The following is a 15,055-nucleotide window of genomic DNA, read 5'->3' on the forward strand; positions in this document are numbered from 1 at the left end:
AATGCATTTTTCTCCCAGACCAATTTTTCTCTCCTGAAGTCATAAAGTTCACTCCATAAAGTTGCGCATTCAACACACCAAACTGAACTTTTTTAACTTCAGTCATATCTAGTTTACTCCAATACTAAATAAGATTCCCAAAATCCACTCTGAATTAAAACAAAATAATAGTGTTGACAGAATGAAGCAAGAAATGTAAAGAAATTGTGCATTTTTGTTGCCTTTTGATACACAAAATTACTTATTTAAATATGATTGATTAAATATGATGACATTACAAGATGAAAAACTACATTATATGTAAGTAAACAACAGAGGTTTCACATGGATATCTCTAATTGTAAGATTCACCTGTGTCTTTAAATTAGTCAAAAGATTCCCAACATTTTTTTTTTATAGAATTCTTTAAAAACTTGAATTGTTACAGTTATTCCAGCTAGTTTTTAACTGCCCACTTTCCGTAAAAAGTTGTCCACCTGGCACAAGCATTTCCACCTCTTTTCAAGTCTACCTGCAGTCTTCCCGAATCTCCAAGATGCACTGGAACTGTTGCAAAAATATCATTCTACTATTCTACAGTTACAGAGAAAAAGCACCACACGCCATTCAGCATTCCCAAGTGACTCTGCTACTATCCGTGTCAGCCGCAGCCCATGAGCCGATAGTAGCTTTGACTATGACACAGCACGCTTTACACGGCACTACACACCACGCCACAACACGCCACCACAACACCTCGCCTGAGTGTTAGCGAGTATGAGTGTTAGACATGTGTTACGGAGAGGTTACACTATGGGTGCAGTGGGTGCCATGTCGGTATGGGGGCATGCCAGTGATTGATACACCACCACACACAAATGAGAGCGTGAGGTGGGAATGAAGCCACACACGGAGGGATACCGGTATATGGAAAGTCAGGCCATACCTAATGTGAGCTGTGCAATTCCTATGAAAAAGGTCAAACAAAACAAAAAAATATATTTAAATGATTTGCTACATTGGTTTGTATGTGTCTAGAGTGTAGATTTAGAAGCTGCACAGGTCTCACTAACCTCTAGGGGGCCTCAAAGCTATGTGTTCAAGTGTATTATGTGTAATTCTATGGGATCTTTAGGAAAATGTTTCAAATTAGTCAACTGGATTAAGGTAGAAGTAAGGCAGAACGATAAAGCCTAACATATTTATCATTATTATTATTTTTAAATAGTTTGCAGCAGTTCAAAGCTATTGCCCACTTTACTAATGTTTTTGGAGCATCGAAATTGTTCACCGCAATAATTCTAAAAGTGCGTTTCACCACTTTCAGAGAGGGAAAATGAGTTCTGTTGTCACTGTAAAGCTAACAAACATTAGAATGCTAACATTTCCTGCTTCACAGAGATTAAAACGTTCCATAATTAGATGCAGACAGCACACAGCAGCCTCATTTTGAATTTGAATTTATAATAAAATTACTACTGAATTATATATGAGTACTTTTTCCCCAAGAATATATATTGTTAAATCAGAAATTTCTGTCAAAATGAGACCGCTGCGCACTGTCTGCAGCTAATAACAAATTATTTAATTTCTCCTCAACCTGAACGTAAGAGCTGAAAGCGGTGTTCTGATTGGCTGCGCTTTGGCAGTCTGCCCAAGTTCACTTTGCCGTTTCGATAAAGCTGTTCTAAAACAGTACATGAACCCAAAGAATAATGCTTATGGAATTTTCGCACCAGCACATATTATACTGTGTTCTAAAATCAGCTCTCAGGGTGAAAATGAGACTGCTGTGTTCTGTCTGCATTTCATTATAGTGTGGTTTATTCTGTTAGCATGCTAATGTTTGTTAGCTTTGGCGTGAACTCTGCTCTGGCCTCTAAACATTGTGAAAGCGTTTATAAACTCATTGCAGTAATTAGGATTCTCAGTATGCATTAGTGAGAAATAAAATGAACTATTGTTACTACTGTTTTAACTGCACCTTTAACATGGACATTTTTACATCAGTGGCTCCGTTTAAGATCTTGAATTATATTGTGAGAGAATATATTGCTTGAATAATCTCTCAACTGTATGAAACTAGCGGCCCCCGAGCAATATTTAGCACAGGGCCCCCACAAATGTAGAAAAGGCCCTGCCGTGGGTGAATGGTTGGGCATGTGTTTCATGCAGTCTTTCTTACCTTCGTCCTCAGACACGTCGAGGATCTCATCCACTGTCTCAGGGAAGCTCATGCGGTGCTTCTCTGTGGACGACTGCAGACACAAAGACAGTTCAGCTGACCTGAAAATCATCTAATTTAGTTTGTTTAGGTAATAGTGTCCATTCTGACCATAGAGACATTCTCCTCAGTGACCAGCTTGAGCACGTCGATGACAGAGATGTAGCCCAGGCGTTTAGCGATGGCCAGAGCTGATGTTCCATTCTGAAGCACAGGACAATACTCTGGTGAGTTATACACATATAGTTTAAGAGTAGTGTTTTAAACCACTGTCTGGTGAAATCATTCATTGTGGGTTTTTACTTTTGAACACCTATGTGTATCATTTTTTTATTATAGTTGTTTGTATATAAAAAGTAAATAAGGAAGGTTTGAGAGGTTTGGCGGCTTGTATGCACAGATATTACACTTTTTATCATGACACAAAATGTTGTGATTGTCCTATTCTAAGGAGGAGTCTAAAAGTACTGAGAACCTTTCTGAGAAAGCCTGGGGCCTGGCCAGTTATAAAGCTGGCTTCACTAAGCCTGTGCACTAGGGGGCAGCAGAGAAGGTATTGTTTTATTATAAAGTATTGTTTATGAGGATTTGTACTTTACTTGAGTTGCGTTTTAGTAGTACTGAGTTGCATTTAGGAGTACTTAACTTCACTATATTTGAAAATTATCATACTTTTTACTCCACTACAACTCCTGTAGGGGAGTTTTCCACGTCCTTTGTCCCATTTAAAGTTGTATGATGTTGTGCAGAGGTGGAGGTGGGCTGTTAAAGACTCACAACAAAGAGCAGGTTGTGGGTGCAATGTGAATTAGTCAGTTAGCTGCTGTGACTTGCTTTAAACTATTTTAGGCCTGACAAATGGATAAATAAAAAATACGTTTGACTTATTTTTGCTACTTTTTATGAGGTTATTTAAAAAATAAGCTAGTTATTAAATTTACTCATTCCATTCAAACCAATCACGTCTCGTGTCTTCTAATAAAATCATATGCATTATTTAGACATAATACTCAATAAGACCAAACAGCATTTTTATCACAACACAAAATTTCAGTGGTTTGTAAAAATGAGCACCTTCAATACTTTTAGCATTAGTATTTTCTACAGTGAATAGGCCCTACTCCAGGACTTTAACTTGTGTAATAATTTGACTAAGCTTCTTTTACATGTATTGGAGTAATATTTGACCAAGTGTATCTTTTACTTTACTTGATCTTTACTTTTACTGTAGCCTTGGTGTCTGACAGGATCAGGGTCAGTGCTTACTGTGGTGGTCTCATTAGGCTGGGCTCCATGCTTCAGCAGCAGAGTCACGATGTCCGTGTGGCCCTGCTGAGCCGCCTGGTGTAGGGGCATGTAGCCCAGCTAGACAAGACAACAACACGTCATTACTGTCATTAGTACAATGTAAATCAGGCATGTTATGCTAAATCTACTGTAATGATATTTTAACCTTGTTACAACAGTTTTTCATCATTAGTTTACTGAAAGTTGATTGATTCCTGCACGGGCAACTGAGGTTCCAGTCCTCGGAAAATTCCTGTTTTTATGGACCCCCTATCCCCACCCACATCCCTGTACTTAGTGTGACACTGAGTGACACATATAGAGTTCTAAAATGTAATTTAGCTGCTTATAAAAATATAAAACATGTAAATGTGTGCTGTTTGTCAATATGAAGAGGAGGGGCTTATCAGTTCTGCCGTTTTGAACATGAAGTCAATGGACCCGTTTCTATTACCAAGCCGATTTAGATCAAGATTGCAGTTTGATGACCTTCTTATGTTACAGTTCAATATTATGTACCTGAAAAATCACAATATGTCTCTACATATAATGCTGTTCTATATTATATATACATTATTGTAAGTTATTATTAATATTAGCTTAGTTTTCTGTCTTTATTTGTAAAAGAGTTGTTCTAAACTGGTTGGTCCGTTTTTGCATTTCATAAGAAAACCAGTAGAAGGTGCCTACTCACCCGTGTTTTGCTGTTGACGTTGGCCTGTTGCTGCTGAAGGAACTTGACCATTTTGATGTTTCCATAGTGACAGGCTACGTGGAGCGGCGTGTATCCCATCTACAATAACCCACACAAAAAATGACAAAAGAAAACATGGCTTTAAACAGCAGCTACGGCCGATACTTCAATCTTCAATACAATATTAATGTGAGTGTTGGTTATGAAACGTTGCTTAATGACCTCGCTTTAACCCTGCCATGCTGCTCATTTCATGTTACAAAGCGTTATTAATATTTCACAAGCCCATTCTTCACACTCCAACCAAATTAGGGCAGAACCAACTCGTATTCAAATATTCATTTGCACTTTTTCCTGTGACGTGAGGCGAGAGTCCATATTCTCAGCATGTTTCTCACTCCCATGGACAGATGCAATCACCTTTCTGCAAGTATTAGCTGAGAAAGTCTAATGTTATGTTCAGAAATAATAACAGTAGGAAAAATGTGTGATCCAAATCATTACCCAAGTAAGATAAATACATTTTTAGGTGAATATGTATAGAGAAAACGGTTTGAATTAAAGACTGATTCATTTTTCATAATTGAGTATTGATTCAAGCGTATAGGGATGGTCCGATATGTTTTTTTTTTTAGTATAATACAGATTTATGATTCATGGTCTTGCTGCTATGACCGATGACCGGTATTTGCCAACACTGTCAGGATTTGTAATCATTTTTGTTCAATTGTCTTCAAAACTGATTACTTGTGTTAATAGTAGGTTTAAAGATCATGATGAATTAATAGGATTTTCTTTCTAATTCATTACAGTAGTTTGTTGTCTAATTCATGAATGAAGTAAGGGATGAGATATCGTGAAATGATAGTAATCCTGATATGTCATAGTATAATAATGCATGAATATATTATAAATGCATGATAAATGACGAGTACATGTCTCCTCATTATAAAAAGTTATGAAAATATGAAATATAAACATTTGGGAAATTCTATTTGAATTTAGGGAGAAACACATAGACCTACTTTCAAATCATTTCAAAGCTGCTAACCCTGTAGTTTAGACCTCTACAAACATGTTCTCAAAAGTGATTGCTCCTGGATGTGTTTGATAGGTGCACTGTGAACTGAAACCTGATCAATTATTAATCACTGATATTTTAATTGTTGTGGCAATTTAATGGAAATATTATAACTCTAATTGCACACAATCAAAGTCTGACAGTAGAATTACCCTTGTAGCAGCGTAGACGGAGGCTCCCTGTTTGACCAGGATGTCGGCGATGGCCACGTGTCCCTCCTGAGCCACGAGGTGCAGCGGCGTCAGACCACTCTGCTCACACACAACAAACCACTGTCAGTGCTGGAATGTTCAACTACGTGAACAAGTAAGTTCCAACTACTCAGGGAGGGCCACAATTATACTCAAGGAAGAGCACAAGTTACAGTAAAAAAATATTGCATAGTTAGGAAGATGCATGCAGAAACTAGAACAAGCATTAATGACATTTGTGTGTCTATTCATTTAAAGTTTTAACTTCTGTCTTGCCTTGTTGCCCAGGTTGACGTTGGCCTGTTTGGAGATGAGCAGAGTCACCATGTCGGGACGTCCCTCCTGAGAGGCCAGGTGCAGAGGCGTGACCCCCTGCAGAGACTCGGCGTTGGCTGAGGCCCCGTGCTGCAGCAGGCTGGTGGCCACCTCCAGCTGGTTCTGCTTGGACGCGATGTGAAGCGCTGTGTAGCCGTTCTGCGGAGAGCATACAGGCACAGAAGAGCGTGAGAAGAGGTGTTAAGGAGAGTAAAGGCTTATTTATGATCCATTTTTGTATGTTAGCAGCTCTGCACGTCACTGTAGCATGTCTGTTTCTAATTTCATGTCTGTGTTCTGGTGAATAACCACCAGAGGGCAGTCAAAGCCAGTTAAAGAGTTTACCAAAACCAAAGAGAAAATGCAACTAGAAAAACAATGGGTGCGCCCATGGCACTTTTTAGATCACATTTGTTGGAAAAGAGCCAAGTAAAGGAGGGAAGTGAAGGGTTTATTTGTTTGACAGCTTGTTCAATGCACGTTGTTTGAAGTTGAGCTTCCACTGTTGGGTTCACTACTGTCCCCAGCGGACAGCACATGTACAGCTCTGTTGCTACGCATCCACAAGGGTTGGGTTTAGATCAGACACCCGCTGGCTCACGGAAGTCAGAAATCCAATATGGCGGCGACCGAAACGGAAGTTACTGGATCCAACATGACGGCGACCGAGACCGGTCCCGCTGATACAGCTCAGGCAATAATTTTCTCTCTTGGGTACAAATCGGCTCTCTTGTCCCTAACCTTAAGCCTAACCCAGTGTCTGAAGCGTATCGAGGGCCGCCATTTTATTATTGTCTTTTTGGCCCGTAATGCATTGGTTTTGGCTAATGTTAGATGCAATATTCAATGGAAATAAAATGTTTTGGTTCTTGACAAGAGTGGCGTGCGTCAATAAAAAGGGAAACGGCTGATGCTAAAGTGCGCTAACTTTTTAGGCTAAGCATGTCGGTTTCATCATTAAAGTTAGCATCGCTGGAATTACAGGGCTTGATAACAACATTAAGTCAGCAAAATTATTATTTTCTGTTTCTATCTGTTTTTTGACGTGTTTTCACCTGAGTTTACGTTCTCTCTTGTCCAATCGTCTCGCTCTAAAGTGTTTCGGGAGCTATAGCGAGCCAGAACAATTTGGAAACTAGTGCTTTTCAGGGTCCCCTGTGAATCACTTAAACAGGATGGTATGGTTCACAAGACACTTTCAAACACCATACCAGTTTAAGCCAAAGTGAACCAGTTGAAATGCGGCTTAAGAGATTCCAGTGAAGTTATTGAGGCAACACAAAGGAGCCCAGGGCACACCAGGGGTATAGAGGATGGTGAGAAGAGGCTCAGAGGAGGATTAGAGGAGGTTTTACAGGGAAGGGTTAGAGGAGGCTCAGAGGAGGGTTAGAGGAGGCACAGGTGAGGGTTAGAGGAGGTTCATGGGATGGTTAGAGGAGGCTCAGGGGAGGGTTAGAAGAGGTTTTTAGAGAGGAGTGTTAAAAGAAGCACAGATGAGGGTTAGAGGAGGCAGAGGGGAAGATTAGAGGAGCTTTGGACAAGAGTCTCACCCTGGCAGCGCTGTGTGGCGAGCCTCCTTTACTGACCAGCAGGTTGACCACATCCAGGTTGTTGTGATGGACGGCCACATGCAGAGGAGTCAGGCCGTTCTGAAATCAAACACAGCTTCAATAAAGCTCATTTTTCAGGAGATCCATAAAACTAATATATTCAGTTCATATTATTGAGGAAAAACACACTCCGCATATGACGGGTATGACAGCTAATTCCACTCAAACATAGTTAACATAATCTTCCATAGTTTGACAATTTCGTCTCCTTATTCTAACAGGGGGACAGTTGCAGCATAAAAGGGGGAGAGAGGGTGAATAGACAGTCGGCAAATGTCGAGGGCTGGACTCGAACCCCCAACACCACAGTGGCAGCAACTACATATGCGCAACACTATCACACCACTATGACACCACTGTACCACCAGCAAAGCATTGATAATACATTTTCAATGATTAACTGACATCAGATCTAAATGCAAAGGGTCTTTATAACTAAAAATAAGCAATATTTAGAATTTCCAGTGTAAAAATGTCAGTTAGCTTGTTCTTCACAAAAAAGTATATCATTTGTGTTAAAGGATATATTATATCTGTAGATAAAATGTAAAAAACTATTGTGTGGTCAGTTTTCTGTAAATATTTGGCCAGTAAAACCCAGAAATATGGGTCTTGTATTAATTAAAAATGCTTAATCAAATCATGAGCTTCTATCAAACCAACTCATAATGTAAAATCCAATATTAAACGCTCTGAAATAACTTACATTTATCTGCTTTTCCTGCATTTTTCACATTACGTTACTATTCGCTTTTGCTTCAATTCATTTTTTACTTTTTTTTACAAACTTTTAAAAGGATCTAATTTACACAATAGTTATGATGTCACAAATATTGATGCCTGTATTTGGTCAAGTTAAATGTTTTGTGAATTAATTCTGAAATGAATGTGGTGTGTTGATGATATAGAAATTCCTTTTTAGAACTCCGCTCTACTTCCTATAATTTTCATCTTTTAGTGGAATAATATCTGTTCTAAATATAAATTATTTCTGATTTCTGATATTACAACAATCAAGAAGCAGTTTGTGAAGAAAAGTGGAAAAATATGTTGAAAAATATATACTTACAGGAAGGTTCAATTACATTGAGGTTCAACAAACTAAAGGTGTTCTCTTGTATTTTTATTTGTCAAATAATAACTTCTGTGACATTAGAGGAGTTTAAACACACTTTAACACGGTCGCTAGGAAACAGTTATGGGATTTCCTAGTGTGACGTCATTCAGGAAGTCAAATTATACACCGATAAACCTGCTATACTGGGATTTTTAGCAAAGACTTAAATTAAGACAAATTTTAAATTTGTGTTTGGTGAAAATGAGTAGTTCAACTTGTCATATGTGCTTAAAGTAACAAAAGAGATTTCTTCATGAGTTTACCTTCCCTGCAGCGTTTGGGTTCGCTCCTCTCTCCAGCAGCAGCTCAGCCACGTCCACTTTGCCGTATTTGGAAGCCACATGAAGAGGAGTGAAGCCTTTCTGCGTGACACAAAATCCCACCCCTCCGGTCAGTCCCTGCACACCCCCTCTCTCTTTCTCCCTCCCTCTCCCCTGGCACTTATACCTTGGTCATCTTGGTCTGCTGTGCGTTCGTGTCCAGAAGGATGCGGACGGTGTGGACATGCCCCTCCCTGGCGGCGATGTGCAGTGGCGTGTGTCCGGCTGTGGTGCTGGAGTTGGGGTTGGCTTTTTGGTCCAGGAGCAGCTTGACCAGCTCTTTGTGGCCCATCCGAGCAGCACAGTGCAGGGGCGTCTGGTCGTCCTGCGGTGGAGGACAAACAAAACAATAATTTTGCAGATGAAAACCAAGCAAAAATTAAATAAGAAGAGGTAATTGAAGACTAAAACTACCATTAAACATACAGTTATGTAATGAAAGCTTAGCAGAAATGTTATCAAAGCTCCCAATAAAACTATTAAAAATCCCCTTCCCAGAGCAAACAAACAAACAAACAAACAAACAAACACTATACACACATTTTTATCAAAGGACAGCTACTCTGCATTATTTGTAGTGTTGTCCTTTAAACATGTTCATGAGTACCTTTGGAACTCATTTTGGAATTTAAACCAAAGGAATTGAGCTAGAGCTCCATCCAGTGGTTGCATAAGGAATTAAAAATAAGAGATGAACAATCCCAGCTTTGCCCCCATGTAAGCACACAGATGTAATCAATGATATATGATGTATATATACACACACACACACACGCACGCACGCACGCACGCACGCACACACACACACACACACACACACACACACACACACACACACACACACACACACACACACACACACACACACACACACACACACACACACACACACACACACACACACACACAGCAAGCAAATCTATCTTCACTATTGTTGTAGAGCTTGGGATGCTTAATACTGCCCCATGTATTCATTAAAATATTCTGTCACTGAGGTGTTGTATTCATGGGTTTCAGTCCTCCCTTAATAGAAGGATTTGGCATAGCAACGGTGGACCGTCAAAATATTATCCCTTGTGAAGGGGAAAAGGTCCTCACAAATTCCTTTCAATCAGGGAGGAATAATTTACCTGAAATCCACAAATAGAGACGTATTTAAAAGAAGTACACAATCAGCTTGTGATCCAATCCACCATGGCTAAAGCATCTCATTTTGCTGCCACAAAACATTATGTATTTTTTCAAAAGCTTTTTATGGTATTTGATCCCAAGCTCAATAGAATGTTTGTTTTAGTAGACATGTTCTGTTACCTTAGCTTTAGCATCCACTGGTGCTCCATTTTGTAGCAGAAACTCCGCCACCTCAAGGTGCCCCGCCCTGGATGCCATGTGCAGTGGGGTCTCCACTTTCTGCACACATCACATCTATCACTGTAAACTCGTCCAGGTTTTGTAAACAGAACCTTTGCATTCTAAAGACTGGTACGTATCCACAGCTCCAATGTTTTTTCAATGGAGGAGTTAGTGTTAGCATTTAAACATCACACACTGAAAAAACGGGGTGCAACTTACAATTATTTTAGTAGTTGACTTGCCAGCCATAATTTTCATTTGTCAAACAATTATTTCTACTGTACAATGAGATTTTCTAACTTTATTATAAACAAAATAAAGGTTGAAATATGCTGACTGAAGATGTTTATCTTGAACTTTAGAAAGTGGAGCTGGAAGTTAGTACAATTTGTGTAAAACTCAACTCAGAGTGTACAGCTACAATCTGCCTGATTAGAATGGCTGGGATAGAATGTTTACATAAGTACCACACTGTGTGCTCATGGAAGGGTCTATTACGTCTACATGTCTGCACTCTTTAATAGTTCACTCTGCTTTCAAGCACAGGTGAAATCTCAAACAACTTGAGAAACTGTTCATGTTTTCCTGCCTGTTGGAGAAAATTATCTACAAAAGTCCTTGAAAGCAACATGAGTCTGAAGGTGCTGAAGGACACTGACCACATTGGAGACACTGGGCGAGGCCCCTTTCTGCAGTAGGATCTTGACGATGTTCAGGTGTCCCATGAAGGAGGCCACGTGGAGGGGGGTCAGGCCAGACTGGGGGAGGGGTAGCGTAGAAGTCAAAGGTCAGGGGAACTCCAGACACTGAGGCTGCGTTTGTGCGTTTGAGATTGTGTCCTCACCTCAGTGACGGCCTCCAGTGACGCAGACTGTTTGAGCAGCAGGTCCATCACTCTCAGGTGGTTCTTCTTACAGGCAATATGCAGCGGAGTGAAGCCATTCTGAAGACAAACAAGGAATGTACTCAAGATAATAACTTTGAAAGAAAATTACTTTTTGTTGTTATTGATGATACCACTCAGGAATTGGTGGTAAGAAAAAAAAAAAAGGTTTCCACATATTGATCGATCTCAATTTTCAATTTGATTTTCTTCAAACCTTTACTAATGGTAAATAGAACAGAGAGCCAGAATCATACTGTTTTTTTATTTTTATTTTTTTTTAGGATAGGACAAATAATCTTGGAGAAAGTTTTTGGTGTGGACAGCGCTTATGGAGCCTACAATAATAAGCCTATAATTGCATGAGCACATTCCCACTATATTGGCAGAAACATGTGTAAGCTCTGTGCGTCTCCATAACGTCAGTTCCCTGCATGCTACTGGAGTTAGGTTAAGTAAACTGAGTTTGTGTAGAATGAGTGAATTATTCAGTTTGAAACTCGCTTGTGGACTAGTTTGTAAGTCACGCTCAAAAGTTTGTAGGTCAAGATCCCAAGAAAGTGCACATACATGCGCATCATCTGGGTTAACGCAGCAGAGCGTCTGGAGTGTCTGATCTGAAGTGTGGGTAATTTGAATCCTTTTATTTAGGCTACGTAAGTTAAAATAAATGATCTCAAATTGTCATCACAGTAGCCTGTTTATGTCCAATTCTTTGTAATTCTGTCAGATAAATGATAGAAATACTGAAACATGAGCAACGAACTAACGATTAATACGAGTTTCTGTTTCTGACACTGGTTCATGCTGGACCAATACGATGAGTGCTGTATCTGTATTGGATCTGTCTCTTCAACCTCTGATCCAAGAGTGCACAAGATGCATACCACTTCTCCTGTGACCCCAGGCTGTGTGCCAATGAGATTATAATGCGCATTATTATTATTTGTAAGTAAGTTACAATCAGTTGGACTTAAACAGGCTACAGTAACAATTTGAGATTTCATTTATTTTAACTTACATAGCCTAAAGACTAAAAGGATATTCACTAACCACACTTCAGCTCAGATGAGAGCACAACTTACAAACCTGGGAGCGCTTTCAAACTTTAACTGTACATTTCTTTCAGAAAATCTATTGGAAAAATTAATGGAAAATATGGGGAAAATGAATGGAAAATGTACTCTGTTGAGCTCCCCAGTGTCTGCTATAAGACCTACCAGTGCGCGTGAGTTGGGCTTGGCTCCCTTGTCCAGCAGGGCCTTGGCCATGCGGTGGTGTCCACAGTGTGCGGCCACGTGGAGGGGCGTCAGGTGGTCCAACGTGATGTCATCGATCTCTGCGTTGTACTGGATCAGCTGCTTCACACAGTCCACATGGTCCCCCTGTGCCGCCATGTGGATGGGAGACAGGCCATTCTGTGGAAGAATGCACTTGTCAGTGTCTGATCTTCAATTTATTAAAGGTCAGATATTCAACATTATGTGTATTCAATTCAATTTATTTTTCTAACACCCGGAATCACAATAGAAGTTTCTTCAATGGATGACAGTGAAAATCCATTAAACAATGTTCATAGGAAATTAGCAAATGTCCCAGCATCCCCTGTCCTTAGCCAAATGTCCCAACGCCACTGCTTGTTATTGACCATTAAACAGGCTCTTGAGCACCTTTAATATGGCATCTCATGTAGTGGTTAACTGATTCATCATCACCAAATGCTTAATCGAGTGATAACATTTTGCCTTGTTCACTGGCGTGTTTCATTTGTTTTGATTTCTAGCTATACGTAATACACAATTTTTCTGCCAGAGACAAGTGCCCTTCCACAACTATGATGTCTCGAGTAGTGGCTAGCAAGTCAGGGCAATCAAGTCAATCAGTGATTGGCCAATCAAATCTAAAATTATTGTGTGTCACAACTATTTAAATTGTTCCAAAATATATTCCGTTTTCCCCTCAATTCTGCTGCCGAAGCTAAGCTGAAGTCACTGTGTTTTCAGTGACCTCTGCAGGCCGCTGACCAGCACAGTATCATGCACAGTGTCATGCATGTTTTTGGTGTTCTCTGACCTGCAGCAGCTCCAGATCATAACCTCTTTTTTTAAACCCGCTTCATGTCTACAAATAATAGCCTACACTGAGCACTGAAATATATGCAACGTAATTAAATGGTCAACAGGAAAAAGTTCCTGAAAGCACTAAGCTGGACAACAGATCCGCACCTGAGAAATAATGTATTTTTATATTTCCTTCACAGAGTCACGTTCTCTGTATGTTAAGCTGTAAAATTATGTATGTTTTATTATAATCCAATGCATATTCATGGATAAATTTGCTTATGAAGGTTTGAATTTAGATGCACCTAAAGTAAAGGTGCACATGTCCTGGGACGAGACTGAGGCCCAGGTCATAACCCAACCCTTAGGACAACCTGATGCACATGATGCACAGCGGTCATGCACTAGCACAGGAGAACCCTGGAAAAGACGCTGTCCACCGGTGCCACGACGCGTAATGTTCCTCATTAACGAGCAAATACACAGAAGACTTGGCCCGCCGGCCGCCTATTGGACAGCCAGGCTCTAGATGAAAAGAAGTTTGCTGAAACTTGATTATTCAATTATACATGGTTTATTTATTTATTTATGTGGCTTTCATATAGATGGTGATGGATGGGATATATATACTTTTTTTTGCAGCAGATTGGAATCTATTGTTCTTCTTACTTGTTCAAGCTAAGTTTAGAAACATTCAGAGAGTTTCTGAGGCTCTGCGGGAGAAGACTGAACAGGATTCATCAAACAAGTGGGAATTAAGTAAAATACAACTTCTGCTATGTGTTTGAAGAGGGAACAATGTTTGAACAAGGTTAAAAGCATTTTTTTTTATAAGCTGTATCCTTTGATGATACAGTGATGCCAGAACTGAGCTCAAGTCTGTTTTCGCTCCTCCTGAGTCTGACCTTGGTTTTGGCCTGGATGGGTGCGCCTTGGTCCAGGAGAATCTCGATGATACGGACGTGACCATTTCTGGCAGCGCAGTGGAGAGGGGTCAGCTCATCCTGGACACCAAAGATACATGCTTAACTTTGTATAATATGATATAGCATATGTGAATATGATAATGAAAAGCAAAGGGAGAGACTGGACCGGGCAGTAAACAGGAGGTGCACCTTAGTCTTGGCGTCGATCTGCGCTCCTCGGTCCAGCAGCAGGCGCACCATGATGACGTTTCCTCTTCTGGACGCAATGTGTAAAGGCGTGATGCCATTCTGTGGACACACCAGTTACTTACATCAACGGACCCTAAACTAGCTGTAGTATCATATGCATTTATTCTGTAAGATCTTGTTAGGTTTTGAAATGTGTGCTACCTTTGGGGTGAAGTTGACGTTAGCGCCTCTGTTGAGCAGCAGCTGGGCCACGTTCAGGTTCTCGTAGTGAGCAGCAATGTGCAGAGGAGTGAAGCCAGTCTGCAATACAGTTATACATGAGAGTTAATAAGACTGTCCGCATGGTAGCATTTGACACCTTTGACAATGCACCAAACTTTAAGAAGTTCAGAAAATGGATCAGAACTGGAACCGTGCTTGATTTGTAGGGGTACATTCACAAACACTGCAACGAAATCGGATATAAACTGAGATTAATCCTGAAACTAAACCAGGACTAGTCAAGGATTAAACTAGAACTACAACAGGATCAAACCAAGTCGACAGTAGGGCTTAGTTCAACCCAGGACCAATTAAAGACAACTGTGAACTAAATAATTTGTTCCTGGAGGACCTTTGGACTGATTTCTTAAATGCAACAACAGCAGCATCACAAATATGAGCTTGTTAAATAGGATTATTTATAGGATAGAATTATCTTGATCAATATCAGAACTAGTACAAGACCACCTTGTTGCTAATACTGCTAATACTGTACTAACTACTAAAGAGTTCTATTGAGTAGTATTATTCTGTAAAAATAAAAATATTATCATTGAAATGGGTA

At 40.0% G+C, this 15,055-nt stretch overlaps 1 protein-coding gene across 17 annotated transcripts in view; it reads right to left on the reverse strand.

Annotated features, from left to right (window-relative positions):
* ank1a (ankyrin 1, erythrocytic a) overlaps positions 1–15,055 on the reverse strand; it is a 185,442-nt gene that overhangs the window by 71,662 nt on the left and 98,725 nt on the right. For 14 of the 17 annotated variants that reach the window (XM_072434207.1, XM_072434206.1, XM_072434199.1 and 11 more), the window contains 17 exons: positions 14,431–14,529; positions 14,230–14,328; positions 14,020–14,118; positions 12,275–12,472; positions 11,016–11,114; positions 10,831–10,929; positions 10,130–10,228; positions 8,946–9,143; positions 8,762–8,860; positions 7,322–7,420; positions 5,733–5,930; positions 5,418–5,516; positions 4,185–4,283; positions 3,470–3,568; positions 2,315–2,407; positions 2,165–2,237; positions 926–946 (listed from right to left, as the gene is read on the reverse strand). In XM_072434207.1, coding sequence (XP_072290308.1) covers positions 926–946; positions 2,165–2,237; positions 2,315–2,407; positions 3,470–3,568; positions 4,185–4,283; positions 5,418–5,516; positions 5,733–5,930; positions 7,322–7,420; positions 8,762–8,860; positions 8,946–9,143; positions 10,130–10,228; positions 10,831–10,929; positions 11,016–11,114; positions 12,275–12,472; positions 14,020–14,118; positions 14,230–14,328; positions 14,431–14,529 — 1,870 coding nt within the window. The remainder of the gene's footprint in view (positions 1–925; positions 947–2,164; positions 2,238–2,314; positions 2,408–3,469; positions 3,569–4,184; positions 4,284–5,417; positions 5,517–5,732; positions 5,931–7,321; positions 7,421–8,761; positions 8,861–8,945; positions 9,144–10,129; positions 10,229–10,830; positions 10,930–11,015; positions 11,115–12,274; positions 12,473–14,019; positions 14,119–14,229; positions 14,329–14,430; positions 14,530–15,055) is intronic. The other 3 variants (XM_072434208.1, XM_072434200.1, XM_072434197.1) reach the window with 1 other exon arrangement.

The sequence above is a fragment of the Eucyclogobius newberryi genome, unplaced genomic scaffold (assembly GCF_026437365.1).
Source record: "Eucyclogobius newberryi isolate DKJ021-1_F unplaced genomic scaffold, fEucNew1.0.hap1 SCAF_6, whole genome shotgun sequence".
NCBI lineage: Eukaryota > Metazoa > Chordata > Actinopteri > Gobiiformes > Gobiidae > Eucyclogobius > Eucyclogobius newberryi.